Genomic DNA, 18,710 nt, shown 5'->3' with positions numbered 1-18,710 from the left:
ATCCGAGGATCCCTGCTGTCCCAGCACTGCATTTTCTTCCTAAGCAGCGCTAGCTGCTTCCTCCCATGCAGGGCTAGAGACCTGCCCAGGCCTCGGGGCTGTGCTGTCTGCGGGGCTGTCCTGAGCACCTCCCCTCTGTGCCTTCACTCCGTCTAGTCCAAGTAATTGCTGTTTTCGCTATGTTTTCTAGAGCTTCTTAGTAAAATGAAGTCCTTTGGGAATCCCAAGTGGGGGTTTTTTTGTTTGTTCGCTTGGTAGTTTATTGGATGTCAAAATGGTCTTATGAAATAAAAGAACAGATGTTCTTTATGGAAGCTTAGTTAACCACAAGTGGTTAAGGGGAAGCTTGATGCTACCTGCCCAGCCACAGAGGTGAGTTAGCACACCCAAAGGTGAAGGGTCAGGAGGAACCAATCTTAAGTCAGTGCAACTTAACACTGTGCCTGTATTTATATCTACTTGAGGGCAAGAGATAACATGTCTAAGCTTCCTAACGTGACAAGAGCAGGCAGAGCTGGGAGAAGGTAGTGCAGATGGGAGTGCAGAGCCCTGTTGCTCTGCAAGCACATGTCTCGAAGACCTTTGCTGTCCCACTCTGTGCATGTGGGAAGTGTTGTTCAGAAGCCTGACAGCATCCCAAGGTTCAGAGCTGATGGGCCCCATACAGAGTACAGAAAGCATCCACTAAAGCTAGTTCACTGTGGTTATAAAAATGAGGAGTTGTATGGCTAAAGGCAGCCACGCTGACATTTTTTTTCAGGAAAACAAAGACTTTGATACCTCTTGTCAAGCAGTGTGGGAGATTAACAGGACTTTTCTAAAAGAATGCAAGAAACCTTCTTTTCTAATGAAGCTGTATTTTAAAAAAGGAAAGAGACTGTTTGCAGAGGTTTCCTTTGGTGATTGATTACTGTTTACAATACAAGTTCTTGTTTCACTGGATACTCAAGCAAAGTTGTGCAATAGATATGAAATTATTTTATGTTTTCAGATCCCTGCTAGAGAATTTAGATATTCAGATTTAGTTTTTCTTCGTGGTATTTACACAAACCAGCGCTTGCCTGGGTGTCCTAGAATAATGCTGAGTGTCAGCATTTCTATTTTTTTCTGAATTAAGTACATGGGCTTTCAAAGTTGATAAAGATAAATCACAGTAAGATGCTCTTTCACTGTAGTTCAAATTTTACTTTATTTTGCAATGACTTTCATGTGTAGACAAGCCTTTAGAAAACTCTTTTTGTTTAAAATGAAATCTCCTTTTTTTTTAGCCCTTGCATTTTAAGCTTGTGCTGAGAAATGAATGATATTCCTTTAACTGCTTTTTTTATTCCTTTATAGGCTATAAGATGGCACATTGATCTACAACCATGGGCAAGTCCAACTCCTTCGCTGAACTATGAGGCCTTGAGGTTCCTGAAGTACATAAGCACTTCGCAGGTAAGTTTTTGTTTCTGTCTCTATTTAGAAAATAATTTGTCTAACGCAGCCTGTTTCCTCTCAGGTAAGGAATTAACCTCACACCAAGCTGCTGTTGCAATTGCTTGGAATATGTTTTGTTTCTAAAGTTGCTCCACTTAGCAGTGATGGTCAGCATTGTTAGGGGGAGGCCGAATCTGGTAGCCTGACTGAGGCGAGGCTGCTGTGCAGCTTCATCCCCCCCATGTCCAGCTAGTAGCGAGGCTGAGTGTGTATTCCCAGTAGACACATGCGCAAACACATGTACATACCACATATATACGCAGCTGGCCACACAGATCAACACAGGCACAAACAGCACCAACAGCTCATCCTGTTCCCCTCTCTGGCTGATGAGGATGAAGGTCCACTAATGGGAAATATTTATATATGTATGTACAATGTGGGTCCCTCCAGTAGCTGGGCTGAGACACTCAGCCTGCTCAGCAGCTGCCCCTGGATCCCCGCTCTCCCCAGTTGCTGGCACCTGGACATACGAGCCCTTGAGGCCCACAGCCCCCCTCCAGTCGCTGGTACACATGTACTTGGCTGCCCTGCAATGTAACCTAATTGCCAGCTAGTCTGGCTTGATACTTGCTAGCAATCACGCATGGACTTACATACCTTCACTCTCTCCAGTTGCTGGCACCAGACACCCACAGGCCTTCTGACCTGTGGTCCCACTCCAGTTGCTGGCACTTAGACACACACATGCACACAGACTAGAGAGCCTCCAGGAAAATAGTTAGAAATGGAATTTAATAAGAGGGTAGGACAGTCTGTGCTGATCAGGCACAGAGCATGGCCAGACAAACCTACTGACCATGACTGTTTACACGTGACTGGCTCTTTTTATCTCATTATCCCTCTATTTTCCCTTGTTCGTTCCTCTCCAAACCTCCTTGATCCCTCCCTTTCTCTGCGTTTGGTTCCTCCCGTGAACATCCTATAAAAATTCTTGTGCAATCCTGCAATGCTGTTTCCCTGTATCCCACAATGAGTCCCTTACCCCTAAGTAGTAACCCTGCCTCCAAATGTCGAAAAGGTGCTCTGGAGAGTGTCTCCCATTGACACATCTTGATGATTTTCACACCTGGACCATTGGGCTCTGGCTCTCCTGGGATGGGGGCAGGGGGTCTGTTTCTCTGATGGGGCTTTTAGGGTTCCCCTGCCTGGCGTTGTGCCTCTGTGTGTGGTGTTGAATCTTTCAGGGGTTGATTGCTCTCCTGTGAGGGGCCTGGGAGTAGCCAGGGCAAGGTATTATTTGAGTTCCCCCACCTTCCTGTTGTTCCTCTGTGCTCCTCTGTGTGTGGGCAAACTAGCTTTTTATCACATAACCTAACAAACATGAATGTAAAGATCGAAACACAGGGTAGAAAGAGTGTGTTGTTTCCTTACTTTTTAGAGAGTCGTTCATGTCCTGACAGAAGTACGGTACAGCTGAAATTCCAGAAAGTGTTCCTCTCCCATTTTCTCTTTCTCACTCTCTGTCTCTCAGATACAAAAAAGTACTGAGCACTGTGTAACAAAAGAGCTGTGCATTCTACCACTCAGCCTCTCAGTAATAATGTCATGACCTGGTTCATTTTAACTTAAAAAGGATACATTTGAGGTTCACAGTAAAATGAGGACAAGGCATTAGTCCCTAGCCTGGGTGTGTTTTCCTAATAGTACTAATAGAATTCTGATTATCTGAGAACAAAAAAGGTGGTGATGATCTGAAAAACTAGTATTTTTGTGTCCTTTTTCAAAGGTATCACCTCCAAATCCACTTTGCATTGACAGATGCTTCCAGGGCTCAGATATATGGAAATCAGGTTATCATGTCTTAATGTAGACATTACTTCTGCACAACATTGTTTATACATATATTTCCTGTAATGAAGAATGGAAAAGGTACTGGACGTCCACAGTTCTGACAGGGCAGGTACTTCTAAGTATTCAGGTCTATCAGCAAGTGGCCCTTCAATACAGATGTAGCTATACCATCTCTGACGCAGAAGAATGACAAGATGCCTCAGGTGTTAACATAAGTAGTTAACAGTAACATTAACATAATGCTTTGTTAATGCAACACTTTTAAGGCTGACATGGAAGAGTCAGTTGAAATACATCTAAAAATATGCTGCTGTGCCTATGGTATGGTAACCGGGAGGGTAACAGAGTGTTTACTTATCCTCAAGCTGTGGCTACCCCTGGCTAAATGTTCAGAAATGTGGAAGTGACGTCTTGGTCTCCATGCGCTCTGGCACTGAGAGGACAGGAGGAAAAAGGACTCACATGGAGACAGCAGAGATGTCTCTAGAGCTGCTTGTTGCCTAGTAAAGAAGTTTAGGCCGAGGCAGGCATATTAAGCTGAAAACAGCCTTTGTCTCAGCGACTTAATAAACAGTGGCAGATTCTGCTAAACTCCACTAGTTGGGTCAAAACCTACAAGGACATCAATTAGCAGAGAATTTATTGCTTCTGACATAGTAATCAAGAAGTTTCATTCCCAGAGTAACTGACCCTGGGGACAAGCATAAGTGAAAACAAAAAAGGAGAGAAACACTTGTTCCTGACCTGGCAGATGTTACATGATTAACAGCTGACAGGATAGCACTCTGGCTGGTATGAGCAGTACAGGAGATGGGATCCTGCTTACATAGATGAGCATAAGATCTAGGTTTCTTTGTGTGCTGAGCAAGTGTCAGCTAATTACTCTGATTGTGCTCAGCTGATTGTATTCAGCAAAGCAGATCTCACCAGTGGAGGGAGAAGATGCCATGTTGTAGGGTTCACTGAGGTGTGAACCAAAGCTTTTCCATACCAATACCTAATAATCAGAAGAACCATCTTATGCTTTCTGTGATCTGTACGAGAGCAATGCATAGAAGTCCAGCCCAGGGCCTTGTGCTCTGCATGTCACATAACAGACTGGTGATGGTGCTAAAGGTAGAGTTCAGGTCTTCTGATTTATGGTTATATTTCCATAGCAAGAGCTGTTAAAATTGCTACACATTCTGAGTGTTGTAATTGCTTATAATACCATGAGTCAATTAAGCAGTAGAATGGCAGATTCTTTTATTTTTCTGTAGAGAGCATGTTTTTTTATGTCTTAAGATTAGTGCTTGTTATCACAAAGCCATTTATTCCTTGATTGTTATACGACAGAAGGGAAATGGGTAGTGGGGTGCAGTGCAAGTCGTTGCTTAAAGCTTAGTGAATTCTGAGCTAAGCATGAAGAGATGCTATATAAGCTTTTAGGAAACTTTCCCTGGGAATTATGAGCTAAGCAGGGGTAGGGAGGTTGGGCAGCATGCAGCTCTGTGAATGTAATGCTCCTGATAATGATCTTTCAGAGCTTAAGCCTCTTTAAAAATGAGAGTTTTATTTACTTATTATAAGGCATGTGGACAGTGCCTATCAAGGCAAAGGCTGGATTCCAGTTTTCATTCTCACCCCCTGTGTATAATAGTTCAGAAGCAAAAATTTGTGAATAACTGTTCAGAAAGATCAAAAGATCTGTGCTTTTCAGTTTGGCTAAAATAGAGAACTGAGCCTGAGAAGGACAGCGTGAGAATAGTCAGCCAAGGACTGATATTTAACCTGTTTTTAGCTCTACGGTTGTTCTTTCCTCCTGTTTTTGGCTTTCTGGCAGTAACACCTCTCACCCCTGACAGTTTCGGGAATCGCAGCTGGTGCTGGATTCAGAGAGCAGCTTTTCCCTGCAAAGGCTCGGCTGGGTGCCTACAGTTCTTTGCAGTCTTTGCTTTCACGTTTGCATCTTAGCAGCCCATGCCCTGCAGCTCCTGAATTTGATGGCTAGGCCACACTTGGTTGGGAAAGACCTTCAAGAAGCACTTGTAAGCTGCTGTTGATGCTGAGCAGTGCAGCCTTTGTTAGGGAGAAGTAGCCACAGCTGCTGTGCTTACCTTTGCTTTCCATTACCTCCTTAACACTGCTACAGTAATGGCTTTACCAGTTGTGCTGGCTTTCCCTTGGCTTCTATGTGCTGTGCTCCTTGTATGATGTGTTGGGGCACCCTCTTCCAGCTCCACAAGTGTCTTTTCCCAGGGTGGGTCTGGAAGGAGGAGGATGTTTTAGGAGAGCATTGCAGAGACTGTAGGCAAAGTGTAGCCCCTGATGCCAGTCACTTTCCCAGCCCTTGAACCCATCAGCTGGTGGGTGCAATGGCAGCCCTCTGCAAATGCCTCAATGCTAACTGGTAGAGCACAGCTCTGTGTGTACGGTGATGAGAGCAGCAGGATCACTGAAGCTCTCACCTAGCTGCTGGGTGGCCAGGCAAAGCTGGGACTGCAAATGAGCTCCTCCATGCAATGTCACTCAGACATCCCATAACTGTGTTGGCCCAGAGTCCCTGTTGTTTTGGCTGTTTAAGGCTGTTGCTCAGGTGCCAGCAGAGCTGACTTGACCTTTCAGTCAAATGATGTGGACACTCCACTATGTAAAACACATCCAGATTTCTGCTGAATTCACCACTTCTTGCTAGTTGCTTTCTTGTTCTTTACAAGGACTTTGACTTACACTGTTCCTCCTGCAGGTTCTGTATCTCTTCTCCTTTTGCAATGCTTTTTTCCCAGCTTTAGACTCAAGATATCTAAGCTAGCACAGCATTGAAATATTTGCAGTGATTCCTCTGTTTAGTTAAGCACTTGCTTAAATCCCTTTGTTATTGGATAGGGATGTGTTTAAGTCATTATTAAATCTCTTCGGGAATTGAAATCTGAGACACTCGAGGTGTACTATACAGTGTACGTTGCAGTGACACTGTCTTTCAAATAGTGAATCATGAGATTTTATTTTGACATGATACAGGATGCAGAATGCAGTCCAAGGTTTGAAAGGAAAAAATAGTACATTTTTATACTGAAATAACTTGTTCTTAGGAAAATTGATTTCAGGGAACAGTACTAATGTTTAATTACTTGCTTTTCAAACTATGTTGCTCTCTGGGGGATTATGTAAGCCTTAAATTTCACCAAACAGAACACACAAACAAGGAAAAAAAAGTCAAATCTCCATAGCTGTGGATCTGACTGTCAATCAGATTTTAATTAAACCAATTAACATTTTTCTTCTTTCAGCTCTTTCCCCAGAAGACAAATTAAAAACAAATTGAAGTAGTGACATATTAAAATGAAACATCCTTTGATTTCAACAGATTTCATGCGAACACATGAACCTGAACAGCCTGACGGGGCACTCTGAAACTACCAAGAAGCCCTGGTCAATCTGTCTGGATGAGAGGTTTAGCCTTATTCATCGAATCAGAAACAAGCAGTGCCGTCTCTATTCGCTTGGGTAAGTGCTCTCTTTAAAATGCAGTAAATCATTTCATGATACATTTTAGCCTCAAAAAGCCTTACAGATGCAAAACAGACTGCAACAATGTTGTCTTTTAAAAATATGGACTTTGTTCAGGTGTGTTTAATATATAGAGATGTGTTGCTGTAGACTGTGTTTTTAGGGAAAAATCTTTCTCCATAAGGGTCTTCATTTTTCTTCACTTTTCTAATATCAGCATGAAAGTAAATTGCCAGATAGTGAGTAGTGAGTGGTGGTTTTGATAGAGGAAGATGGAAATTAATGAGATGAACTGAGGAGCATACAGCATCTTCCCTGAGCAGAAATGCCTTGCATAATTGCCAGGTACTTCAGCAGCATTATTTATAAAACTTCATTAACAAAGTCATACGTCTCCATATGAGAGTGTGTTTGCTAAGCACTCCAGGGGTGACATGTGCCAAAGTGGTGATAATAAAGGCAGTTGTGGTTTTATTTTAAGATATGTGTAGTGTTTATGATGTTTGCAACACTTGAGATTGAGATCTTCACTCTTCACAGAACAAGGTAGTTAAACTATAAATGTAACTTATTTTCCTGCTAATAATACATTCTACCTCTTGGGAGGACAAGGGAGTTCAGTCTTCAGAGATCATCACACAGCTGGCCTTTTACATTTTACAGCAGTGCACAGTTTGATTATGAGAATGATCATTGGGATCTGGACCTCATTTCACACAGATCACCAAATGACTGCCACCTAATAAAACCTGATGTTTATTTTCCTGGAAGCCATCTTCAGGTTAGAGATATATTGAAAGACTCCGTCTCCCCTGAATCAGGACAGTTTATGCCTGTGATTTTGCTGCTGCTGCTTAGAAACCTTCCATGGCAAAGAGCTGTGTTTGGGTGTCATTTCTCAGTGATTAGCACACAGCAGTTAACGTCAGCAGTTAGCATGGAGTGGATCCAGAGCCTGCTACAGCAAAGAGTATTTTCTATTAACTTGAGTGGGCTTTGGATCAAGTGGTGTAAAGACCATTGAGCTATAAAGACCAAATTCCTGAGAGAACAAGGGGCTCTCCGATATCATTCAGCTGTATTGCTCAGTGGCAGAAAAACAATTGCCTTTTAGAGGCAATGCTGTATTAACCCACACTTAGGTGCAGACTTTTCCTGCCCAACTGTAGTTCTGGTTCATTGCCTGCGTTTCCTTCTATTAATCACTGGAGAGAGGAAGGCATGTTCAGGTGGAAAATCAGCTAAGCTGAATAACCTTCTGGCGGTACCTGTGGCTTTCCTTTGATTTGAGACGGAGCCCAGGATAACGTGGCTGCTGACTTTAGGTGTCTTGGTGAAGTACCCAAAGTCTGATGGCATGAATCTAGACCTTACCCTGCAGGTTACGTAATTATTAATACTAGATCTGTGCTCCAGTGTTAAGGTCTCTCTATCCCTTTGATATGGGCCAGGTGTGGGTTGAGAAATGTACTTCTGTTGAAGTAGCCAGTAGACACAATGCAGAGTTCGTCAGCTGTGCTAGGACAGAGCTGGCACAAAGCTGATGAACACAAAGAGAACTTGCTGGTGTTTTTTGAACAGCTCTCAACTGGTGAGTGTATACTGCATCAGTACTTTGTATGTGGTGCTGGTTTTGATATGGTACAGGGAGCCTGAATACAAGATTTCCTGTTCTGATGGAACAGTAAGCTTAGCAGAGATCGAAATTGATGTTGATTGGAAAGTCAGTCATCATGCACATATATGCAATAAATACCCAGCAATGATGTATCTCAAGGAACAGCTGAAAAAATAGAAAGATTTGCGGTTAAGGAGGCGTAGTCTTTAATCCTTCAGATTCCTTTTGCAGCCTTTGGAGCTCATTACTGCTTAATTCTTCTGTCAGACTGACTTCCTTTAGTTTATGACAGGCAGAAAAGTAATTTTGTTCTGACTAAGACAAAAATCCCCTTTAAATATTTCTGTTATCTCATGCACTTCATAAAGAGCAAATAGAGAGCAGCTGCTTTCCGTGAAGAGCATTCTCTGTGGAGAGGATGAAGGGAGCACAAATGTGAAAGTTCAGCGTGAGTGTTACTGGGAATCCTGAATTAAACCCATACATCATTAAAAATTGAACAAAACATACTGCATGTGCTCTGCCTTCACGAGGGCTGCAGAAGAGGTTACATGTGAATGGGAGTGAGCGGTGTCTGAAACCCCTGGAGGTCTTTTCAGATTAGTATTAGTTGCTTCCACTACTGTGAGGCAGCAAAGTTTTTGCTTGGGGGACAGGATTTCCCAGTATGACATGTACTTGCAATATGCATTAGTGAGCTCTAGCTATTAGCGCTAAATCTGCTTAGATTAAACTAAGTCTGTAACAAACACAACAGGCAGGCGCTCAAGCTGGGATAATAGAAATGAATAGGATTTCAGAAACTTAGCAGTGGAGGTTTTAAGTGTTCACAGCAAGACTGTATAAAAGACCTTCCAGGATGATCTAAAAATGAAGGGGATTCAGGGTCCAGGCAGGGAAGGCTTCCTTTCTCCCCAGTTGCAGAGCTTGGTTATCTTCCTTTGAGAAGAAGGGGGGGCGGGGGGGAGGGACACCAAAAGAGAAAGCAGTACCTTAGCATGCATGTCTTTACACCCCTGTTCAGCGGTCCCTTTGGGACCAGAGTACCTGCAAGCAGCAGGCTGGGATAGCTGCGGCTGTCTCCAAAGCCGTGGCAGCTGCGGCAGAGGCGTCGCAGCTGCCCTTACGCCGCCTGCACGTTCACTGGGCTGCGGGCGGACATGATGCTCGCTTCAGCGCAAGCTCCAGCCCAGTGTTTATTCAGAGTGTGAGGCTCTGTTTACCATGACCCTCGGCGAACCTTGCAAGCAGAGGATAGCCAAGGGACACCGCCAGCCTGTCTGCTCCTGCTGTGCTGCTCTGTCTCTGTGATGAGCTTGCTTGCCCTGCCGCCTGGCAGTGCCCATGGAGCCCTTTTATTCCCGTCGCCCGCAGGCGAGAAGGGCCCCTGCACTGGAGGTTGTTTCTTCTCCTTTTAAAGCTCACCTTTACCCCTGCTGCAGAGGACTGCATGTAACTCTTGACTGTGTGACCAAGTTCAATCTTCTCCTTTTCAGCAAAAACAGGTCAGCATCTTATGCATTTTATGTTTCGCCGTTACTGAGGATGGCAGCTGTTCTCCCCCGCCAGTGGGGAAGGGCCTCTCTAGTCTTGTGTGACCTCCACACGCTTCTGTTCAGATCACAGTCCTTCCAAAGGAGTACAAAATCTTTCTTGGGAAACCTCATCTGTTTACTTTTTCCATGCTGCGTTAGCACAGTCACGTGTGGGCCTGGAATTTGGCAAATCAGTTTGCAGTTCTTTTGAATGTTATTTTCTCTCATTAACATTTGCCGTTCATTAGCTCTCTCTTCCAGTGTAAATGTGAGCTGTAGGCCAAGGAGTTGGAAGATATACCAGCACTTTCCTCACCCTCACATATTTTTTCTGGTGTTGCACCACTGTGAACCTCACTCTGCAGCCACATTTGAGTAACAGTCTGCTTGAAGGTGGCGGGAGTTTTGTTTACACCAAAAGCATCTGGCCCTCTGGAACAGATCAGCTGGAACTGTTAGGAGCGTATTGCACATACACGTGTCTGCCAGTCACTGATACGCTCATCACTCTAATGCCTTAATTGTCCCAAACAATTCGCATTTTGTTCATTTTTAGCCAGCTTCTCATTCCGGAGGGATTACATTGGTCTTCATTCATCTGTGTCCTGTCTATAGAATGTCATATGCAAACAAGTATTTCCATTCACTTGATTAACTTCTGAACTTTTTTCCTAATATATATTGAGTATGTTAAAAGAAAACTATTCTCTTTTCATCCTGTGCATTTTTATAGGCTGAAATCCTGTGAAATAAAATCATTCTTAAAAGCACACTGTTTTTGCAAGCCCCTTATCCTTTTCCTTTCCCAAGATTCCTGAAGAGGAAAACTGTTCAGTGGCAGCCATTAGGACAGTATTATACTGTGCAGCAGAACAGATACTGTACTCCTAACTTCCAAAATGTATGCTCTTCCAAACATTGTTTCAGAAGTTGGAGATGTTTTAGTGGACTCTGTGTGATTCACTTGGCTGTATGGGGTGGGAATATGGCACAGCCTTGTAAGGCAATTTAATGTCAATACGCCTTTCCTTGCAGAGACAGTGACTGAGACAATACTATTTTCTGTATTATGGGACTGCTCATCTTTCCTCTTCTTTTGGGTCTTTGTCAAATTAGCAGCAATCTTTCTCTAAGTTTGTGTACCGGTTCTGCTGCTCTTGGGAAGAACTTAGTTTTAGATTTGCATTTTTATCTTCATGTATATGGAGAAAGAGTGGCACTTTGTTCCTGGGTCCTGTCTTTATTGGTGGCAATTGTAGCTTGTCTTTGTAACACCAGATTATAGACACAGTGGGAAGTATGCCTGATTTTACAAAACAGTTTTGTGTACATTTTAAATATATTTGATCTTTCCTTTATTTCACTACTTACTCCAAAACTTCAGCAGGCATGATTGTGGTCCGTTAGCTTTATTGCTGGTAGTCTCATCAGAATTAGGGTTAGCCTGTGCTCAGTGCTGTGGATGAATCCCCAAAAGTATTCCAGCAGTTCCTCTAATTTGCTTCAGAAACTAATTGGTAGATTTGTCCCTTGTTACATGCCTGTGAGGCTTTGGAATATTCTACTTTTACTAATACATTTTTTGCAGCTCCAGTAGCTATGTCATCTTTGTTTTGTAGGCTGGGCAATGATGACAACCAGTTTGAGGTGAACATGGCTAACAGTGGATGTGAAGTGCATCGCTTTGATCCCAGCATCAAGTTGGCGCACATTCAGGAGGGACGGCACCTCTGGTATCATCGCCTGTCCATTGACTGGAGGGATCCCAATCCGGCTATTGCTGCTCACAAACTTCACAGCAACACGAAGAAGCTCGGCACAATATTGAATGAATTTGGGCATCAGAAGGTGAGGTCTCGGGTGTCACATTTCTAACTGCAAGATAGTGTTGCAGAACTTTCCTTCTTGCCACCTTGGGGGCTAAGGTGCTTTCCAAGGTTATCTCCTGACAGTGGTTCTTTCTTCAGATACACTTGTAGTGTATCTTCTTGTGGGGGTGTCTTTTCTATCTTGTTTTTACTATGTGTTGATAACAGCCACCTTGATTTTTAAATCAGTAGCAATATAATAAATACTTTCCTTCTCTTCATTTTCCCTTCAACTAGCTGGTGACATTGGCTACTACTCTTTTCAGTTCTGTAGTAGGTCTGGTTATTGCCTGATTATGAGTACTAAAGTATTCATACAGCACAGTTTATAAAGAGGAAAAAAAATGCAACAATAATTAGACAAGAAGAGGTAATGGATGGGTTGTTTACATTTGCAAGGTCACTAATCCTGGTTACAGTCATCAATAACAAAAACATCCTGTTTTGAAATTGGCAGCAATCTGGTTTTTTGGAGTTGCCCAGTTTCTTTTTAGGGAACTGTAAAAACATCAGAAATCTTCACATCTTGAATAACTGTTGCCAAAACACATTTGAGGAAGTTCCTGACACACAGGCTTAGGTAGCTTTCAAGACAGTTTCTCCCTCAGAGAATATACTAGCATGAATTAAAATGCTAATATGCGTCATTGCCTGCAGCACATTCTGCATGTCTTTGTTTTTTAAGAAACAGGCAGCCCGAGCTAAGGAGGAGCTCTTCTGTAGGATTTACAGAGCAAGCAGTGCAACGTAAGTTTGTTATTATAAAATGCAAGATGTGCTTTTCAGTTCATTTCTTGCTTTTCTTTAGTATTTTCTTTCCGTTCAGCACTCCTGATTGAACCATTTTGAAGATAAAAGCAGAAAAAGAAGCTTTTTCCTACTACTTAGTCATACTGTAACTATTCTAGGCTGTGCGTTAGTGAAACATCTGGGGAGAGAGAGAGAGAGAGATGGCTTTCCTTTGACATATGCCTTAGAATGTTTGTTTTGATTTTAGAAAAATTAGTCACAGAGCAAATAAACAGCAACCTGATCGAGAAAAATCTTGTGATACAGCAGACCTCCTGAGAATAGTCATTTGATTATCAGGGTACTACGGGGTGATTATAAGACCTTCTGTGAACTGGAAGATTGTACCTATGAATTTTAAGCATATAACTTTCTGGGTGAGAGTTACCTTACACAAAAGCACCCAGCTGGAGGGCAGCCAAGGAACATAATGCACATGTAACACATGGCATCAGGCTTTTCTGTAGCTGTATACACATTGCACAGGGTTTGGTCGAGTGTGTTGGTGCATTGTGAACACCGTAGAGCCTCTTATTCTATTAGCATTCAGGTAGCTCCCTTGTGCAGAACTATTGCATTAATTAAGTCAGGAGCTGAATTTCACCCAGTGAGAATAAGGCCATTATACTCTTTGCAATGTTCTGTCACTTCCTATTTGTGAAATATCTGAATGAACCAATTCTACCTACATGGCTCTATTTAGTTTTTCTTCAATTGGATGGCAGTCTGAGAAGTTGTATGTTGCACAAAGACTCCGATAAGCTCTAATTTATGAAGAGAACATCAAAGTAAATACTGTGACATTCAGATTTTCATTTTTCCACTGAATGTGAGTGGAATGTTCCCTTGACTGACTAAATAAGTTAATGCAAAGCATTTTCACAGAAAATTTTCCAAAGCACTTTTTTCAGTTAGAAATTTAAAACATTCTCTTCCTGTCATTCTTTTTAATTTTTAAAATCCTTGCCACCTACTCTCAAAGTTGTTCTGTTCCCACTTCAAGGCAGAAATTCCAAGCAACTTCATTTGAAGCTAATGTCTCATTTTCTCCTTGCTTTTATTCTTTAAGACTTGGGACTTAATCCAGGGCCCTCCAAGTGAATGGGAATATTTCCACTGATGTCAGGGACTTTGCATCAGGCTGATGAAGAGAGGACAGACAAGGCGTCCTGTAGTTCTTGTCACTGTAACCTTGAGAAGAAAACATGCAATTTGAGGGTTTTGTGTGCAACAACATCAAAGAAAACCTGAGGGGGCTCATTTCTCTCTCTGATGAGACTTCACCTGCTATTCTGCAGTCAGTACTGGGACCACTTCCCCAGAAATGGAAAGCCACTCTGATATTATGACAAGAAACACGAATGCTTTTTTTGGTGTTAGAGTGGATTTGAGGAAACACTAAGAGAACATGGTCTGTCTAATTGGCTACTTGACATAACAGTCCTCCGTTTCTCTGAGGAGTGTAAATAGCATGGAGACAGAGGGATTAACTTGCACTATATTAGGATGAGACTGAGAACAGAAGCATGCAGTCAGTATTTTGAGAAATTGCTAGAGAGTGAAATTTTGTAAACACTGGAATGATCTCCAAAAGATATAGTCAGAGTGCTGTTTTCTGGTACAAAAATCTAGACTGAAAATTTACGGGTATATATTCTGAGGAGAATAACATTTTATTGGCCACAGGAAAGAATAAAGATGCCAAAATTGATCTTTCTCATCTTTTTTTTTTTTTCTTTCAATTCTGGCGTAGGCAGTTGCTGAATATGTGCACTCTGTAATGCACTGCTGATGGATAGTGGGGGGAAAAAAAAAGGAGAAAACCACTGACTGCTTAAGATTTTATTTCTCATTGTAGTACAGTTCAACTTTTTGAAAGCTAGTTCCTTCACATTCTCCTACAGACTACTGGGGTAGGATGCTACAGTACTGGTATTCCCTGTGGATTAGGGATAGCTGGGAACTTCCTTCATATACGATCACAGGATAATTCAAATTGGCAAGGGACCTTGAGGGGTCTGTAGTCCAGGCCTCCGCTCAAAGAAAAGAAGTCAGCTGTGAGGTCAGATGAGGTTGCTCACAGCTTTATCCAGTTGGGTCTTGGAAACCCCTGAATTTTCTCCAAAATGGAGGCTGCACAACCTTTCTGGCAATTTATTGCACTACTTGACTGTCCTCATTGTGAAAAAGTTTTTCCTAATAGCCAGTCTGTACCTCTCATTTCAAGGTATGCCTGCTGTCTCTTGTCCTCCTGCCATGTGCTGCTGAAGAGCCTGGCTGTGTCATCTTGGTGACCTTTTTGTAGGTGCTGGGGGGCTGCTCTTAGGTCCCCCCAAATCTTTCTCTTCCCCAGGCTGAACAAGCTCTGTTCTCACAGCCTTTCCACAGAGGGCAAGTGCTCCAGCTCCTGACCATCTTGGTGGCTCTCTGCTGAACTCACCTCTGTTTAACATTGTCCTTCTTGTGTTAGGGGGCCCAAAACTGGACACAATATATAGATGTGTTCACAAAAGTGCTTAGTACAGGGAGATAATCACTTCTCTTGATCTACAGGCTGTTTTTCTGCTAATACAGCCTCAAGTCCTGTTGGCCTTCTTTGCAGCATGATCCCCAGCACCTTTTCTGCAGAGCTGCTGCCCAGCCAGGCAGTCCCCAGCCCACATCATTGCAGGGAGTTCTTCCTCCTCTGGTGCAGGACTTGCTATTTGTCCTTGTTGAATTTTGTCAGGTTCCTGTTGGCCCATTCCTCCAATCTGTCTGGGTCCCTCTGGATGGCAGCTCTGCCCTTGAGTGTAGTGACTGGTCTCACCAGTTTGGTGTCATCTGCAAACTTGGCAAGAATGCAGTCCCTCACCTCCTTCAGGCCACTGATAGAGATATTAAATAGGACAAATCTTAGTATAGACCCCTGTGACACTCCTCTTGTAACTGGCCTCCAGGTAGAATATGACCTATCTACCACTACCCTCTGAGCCTGACCACCCAACCAGTTTTTTACCCAACTGGTTGTCCACTCATCCAGATTGTAATGTCCTAACTCAGATACAAGAGCAGTTGTGGGAGACAGTGTCAGATACATATTCCAGTGCTCTTCTAGCCTAGTCACAGGAAGCAGCTGGTTCCATCCTCTTGCAAGCGGACATCAGTCTGAATTGCAGTTGTTACAATAGGGCTGATTCAGCTGTCTAAAGAAACCATTTATTTAGTCCCAATATAGATTTGCTTTGTATACAGTATTGATGTCCTCCTTGGAAGCTGGCTATGTTCCGTGCAGCCCAGATTTTAGTATGCAGTAAAATATAAGGGAAAGTCTGTACTGAAATGTAAACTCCCTCCCCAGGCTCCAGCATAACACCTCTCTCCAAAAAGCCGTAAGACTTAACCTGAAATTCAAACCTGGCTACTACGTGTATTCTAAGGGTTGTGCTACAAAGCAAAATTAAAAACTTTTGACAGAGAGGCCCTGAGTGGCAGTGGCATGAGAGAGTTCATTCTATCTTGAATGTATATTCACAAATAAATCATGCATGTTCACACATGCAGACTCTTAATTCAGTAGTAGTTTTCCTCCTTCTGGAGCTCTGTAGGTCAGACCTCTTGTGATGCCATCAGTAAGTGCTGTGAGTCAGGAATTTGCATGCCTTGGTGACAGAGGACAGCACTGTGGAACTGTGTAAGTGGCTGAGATGCTTTCCTGGAAAACAAATTAAACTAGAAAGGAGAACCTAAGAATGAAAAGTAAAATCTACATTTAACCAGGAAGTGCCGGTGGGCATAACTTTCAGAGAATGGCAAAAAGTTGCATTCAACTCTTCCCATTCAAATAATCTTTAGATTTAGATTTCTTTAGAAATCTTTCTTAGATTTCTAATAATCATTAGAAGAAATGCAAAGCAGTCTTTTTGTCCTGATTTTGATTTGAAGGCTTTAATTTACACTGGTTTCTGCATAAAGAATTGTTTGCACAACAGCTAACAGGCGTCAGCTTCATTTTATAGAACAAGCTTAGATTTAAGCTTTAAAAAGCAAAAACCTCTTCCCTTTCACCTGTTATTTAATACTCAGTGCAACTTTAAAATACTGCATCCTGCAGCCATGTTGATTAATAACCTTATCTCCTCCTAGGCAAGTAATTTATCACTTGCCTTCATCTCCTAAAGCAGATGCTATAAAGTCTATTCTGTGCTGTACTTCTAGTTTTGTGAAGACTAGTGTGAAAGAGCAAAGATTAAAGAAAATTGATTTACCATTCTGGTTTAAAATCAGCTGTGTTGGCAGTAAACAAATAATTATGAATTAAAATCCTGACGGAAATCGTATAAGTTAGTTTTATATGAAGATTTGAGAAACAAAAATGAAAATTGAAAAAAGCTCACCTTCACGTTTCGGAGCAATTAAATCCATGCAATTCCTCATTGCTGTGTGCAGCTTGGTATTGTTGGGGCCGGAACAGTCCTGTGAATTCTTGACCCTGCTTCTGACCTAGACAATATCATTTAATGATTATCTTTCACAAAGGTAGACTCACCAGTCACACAGGGATGCTGGGGGTTAGTTAGTGTGAGTCACTAAGAGATTTCTGTTCTCAAGTCCACCATCTAGATGCCAGCGGTGTTTATAAACCATGCTCAGCTGCTGTCTTAACTCACAGCAGGTCCTGAGTACCTATGCGTTGGCTGATGAGTACTCGCAGATCAGTCTCTGTCCTGAGGTTGGAGTCTAAGCTCAGGACTCAGAAGCCCAAGTGTTTCCTTGGCCTTTGCTGCTGCAGCCTGAGAACAGCCTGGTTCAGTCTACCGGTGTGGAAGGCACAAGGTCAGATCTGTACTCTGTGCATTTGGCTTAGCATCAGCAGCACCAGATGAGACTGGATCTCTTGGATCACTGCGTTGTACAAATCCTTAAGGAAGCGTTTGGAGTTCTGTCTTGAAAGTGCTTAATTTTTTTCTTTGCTTTACTTTGTTTATTTGGGGCTTTTCCAGAATCTCAATTCTAGAAGGAAAAAAAACTCTTCATCTGATTTTTAGCCTCGTTATTGTCAGATGCAGGTTTTCTTGTGCTATCAATAGTCTTTAGGCTTAAAGGGCTCTTTTTCTGCAGCTGTTTTTTACCATCCAGATATATTTATAAAGAACAGCCTTTGGTTTGGTAGGGGTATTAGACTAACCTCTCTAAGTCTCCTCTGATAAGAGAGATCCTGCATTTCCAAATCATAACATCTTAATAGTGTTTCACTGCCCCTCTTGCCACTGCTATCTGAATGATCAGAGCAATATCAAGAATTCTTGATGAGGTCTCAGCCAGGGCTCAGGCAGTGACAGCCCTACTTCCCTTCCTCCCCTGGAAACATCTGCACTGCTACCGCTTATCATCCCACTTGCTTTTATGTGGACACATCAGACTGCCTCTGTTAAACCAGTCTCTGCATGGCACACCAGAAAGGGTTATTATCCTGAAGCATTAATTCTTTAAAGCACAGATGGTTAGTCCTGGCCTATTTATAGCAGGAGTAAGTCTGCACGGTAAAGTCTCACATTAGCACTGGACGCTTTGCATCAGGTAGATATAACTCCATAACTGTAAGAGCTTTTAGTCTAAATAAATGACCTGCCAAGAGACGGAGATGTGTGGGACTAATCTCAATTAACTTAGATATCTACATTTGAGATAGCTGTCAAGGACCTCGTAAACTGAAGGGAAAAAAAGGGAAATCTTTTGGATGCAGTTCATTTTATTCAAGGGTAGCTATTTAAAACAGGTCAGATGATGTGAGTTGCACATCTCAAATTGCCCTTTAAAAGTTCCTTTTCCTCCTGCTGGTCTATAAAGGGAGTTTGGATGGCTGGTTTGGATTTCGATGTTGGAGGCTGGGTGAGATACATCCCACCTTGAGTGACTTGCCCCAGTATCAGAGAGGCAGAGTTCAGCCGAGTCTGGCAGCTGCCAGTCTCCCTGGTCTTCTCTCTGAGCACCTTCAGCGAGTCGATCCTTCTCTAAACTTTGCCCTTGCCTGGGCAGAGTGTTCTGCCGAGGCTTTCTGCAATTTGGGGATGGATACAATGCACTCAGTCTTTGCCTGGCCTCCCTGTAGCAAGCGGGGGGCCAGCCTTGCTCTTACTGAGAGCTGTCACCAGCAAG

General features: G+C 42.7%; 1 protein-coding gene across 1 annotated transcript in view; it reads left to right on the top strand.

Moving 5' to 3' along the window:
* The window catches only part of METTL24 (methyltransferase like 24), a 68,078-nt gene that overhangs the window by 20,016 nt on the left and 29,352 nt on the right, over positions 1–18,710 (top strand). Inside the window, exons 2-4 of the mRNA XM_026119943.2 lie at positions 1,339–1,437; positions 6,620–6,759; positions 11,535–11,763. Coding sequence (XP_025975728.2) covers positions 1,339–1,437; positions 6,620–6,759; positions 11,535–11,763 — 468 coding nt within the window. The remainder of the gene's footprint in view (positions 1–1,338; positions 1,438–6,619; positions 6,760–11,534; positions 11,764–18,710) is intronic.

This window comes from Dromaius novaehollandiae, chromosome 3 (genome assembly GCF_036370855.1).
Source record: "Dromaius novaehollandiae isolate bDroNov1 chromosome 3, bDroNov1.hap1, whole genome shotgun sequence".
NCBI lineage: Eukaryota > Metazoa > Chordata > Aves > Casuariiformes > Dromaiidae > Dromaius > Dromaius novaehollandiae.
This window is presented reverse-complemented; position numbering and strand designations above follow the sequence as displayed.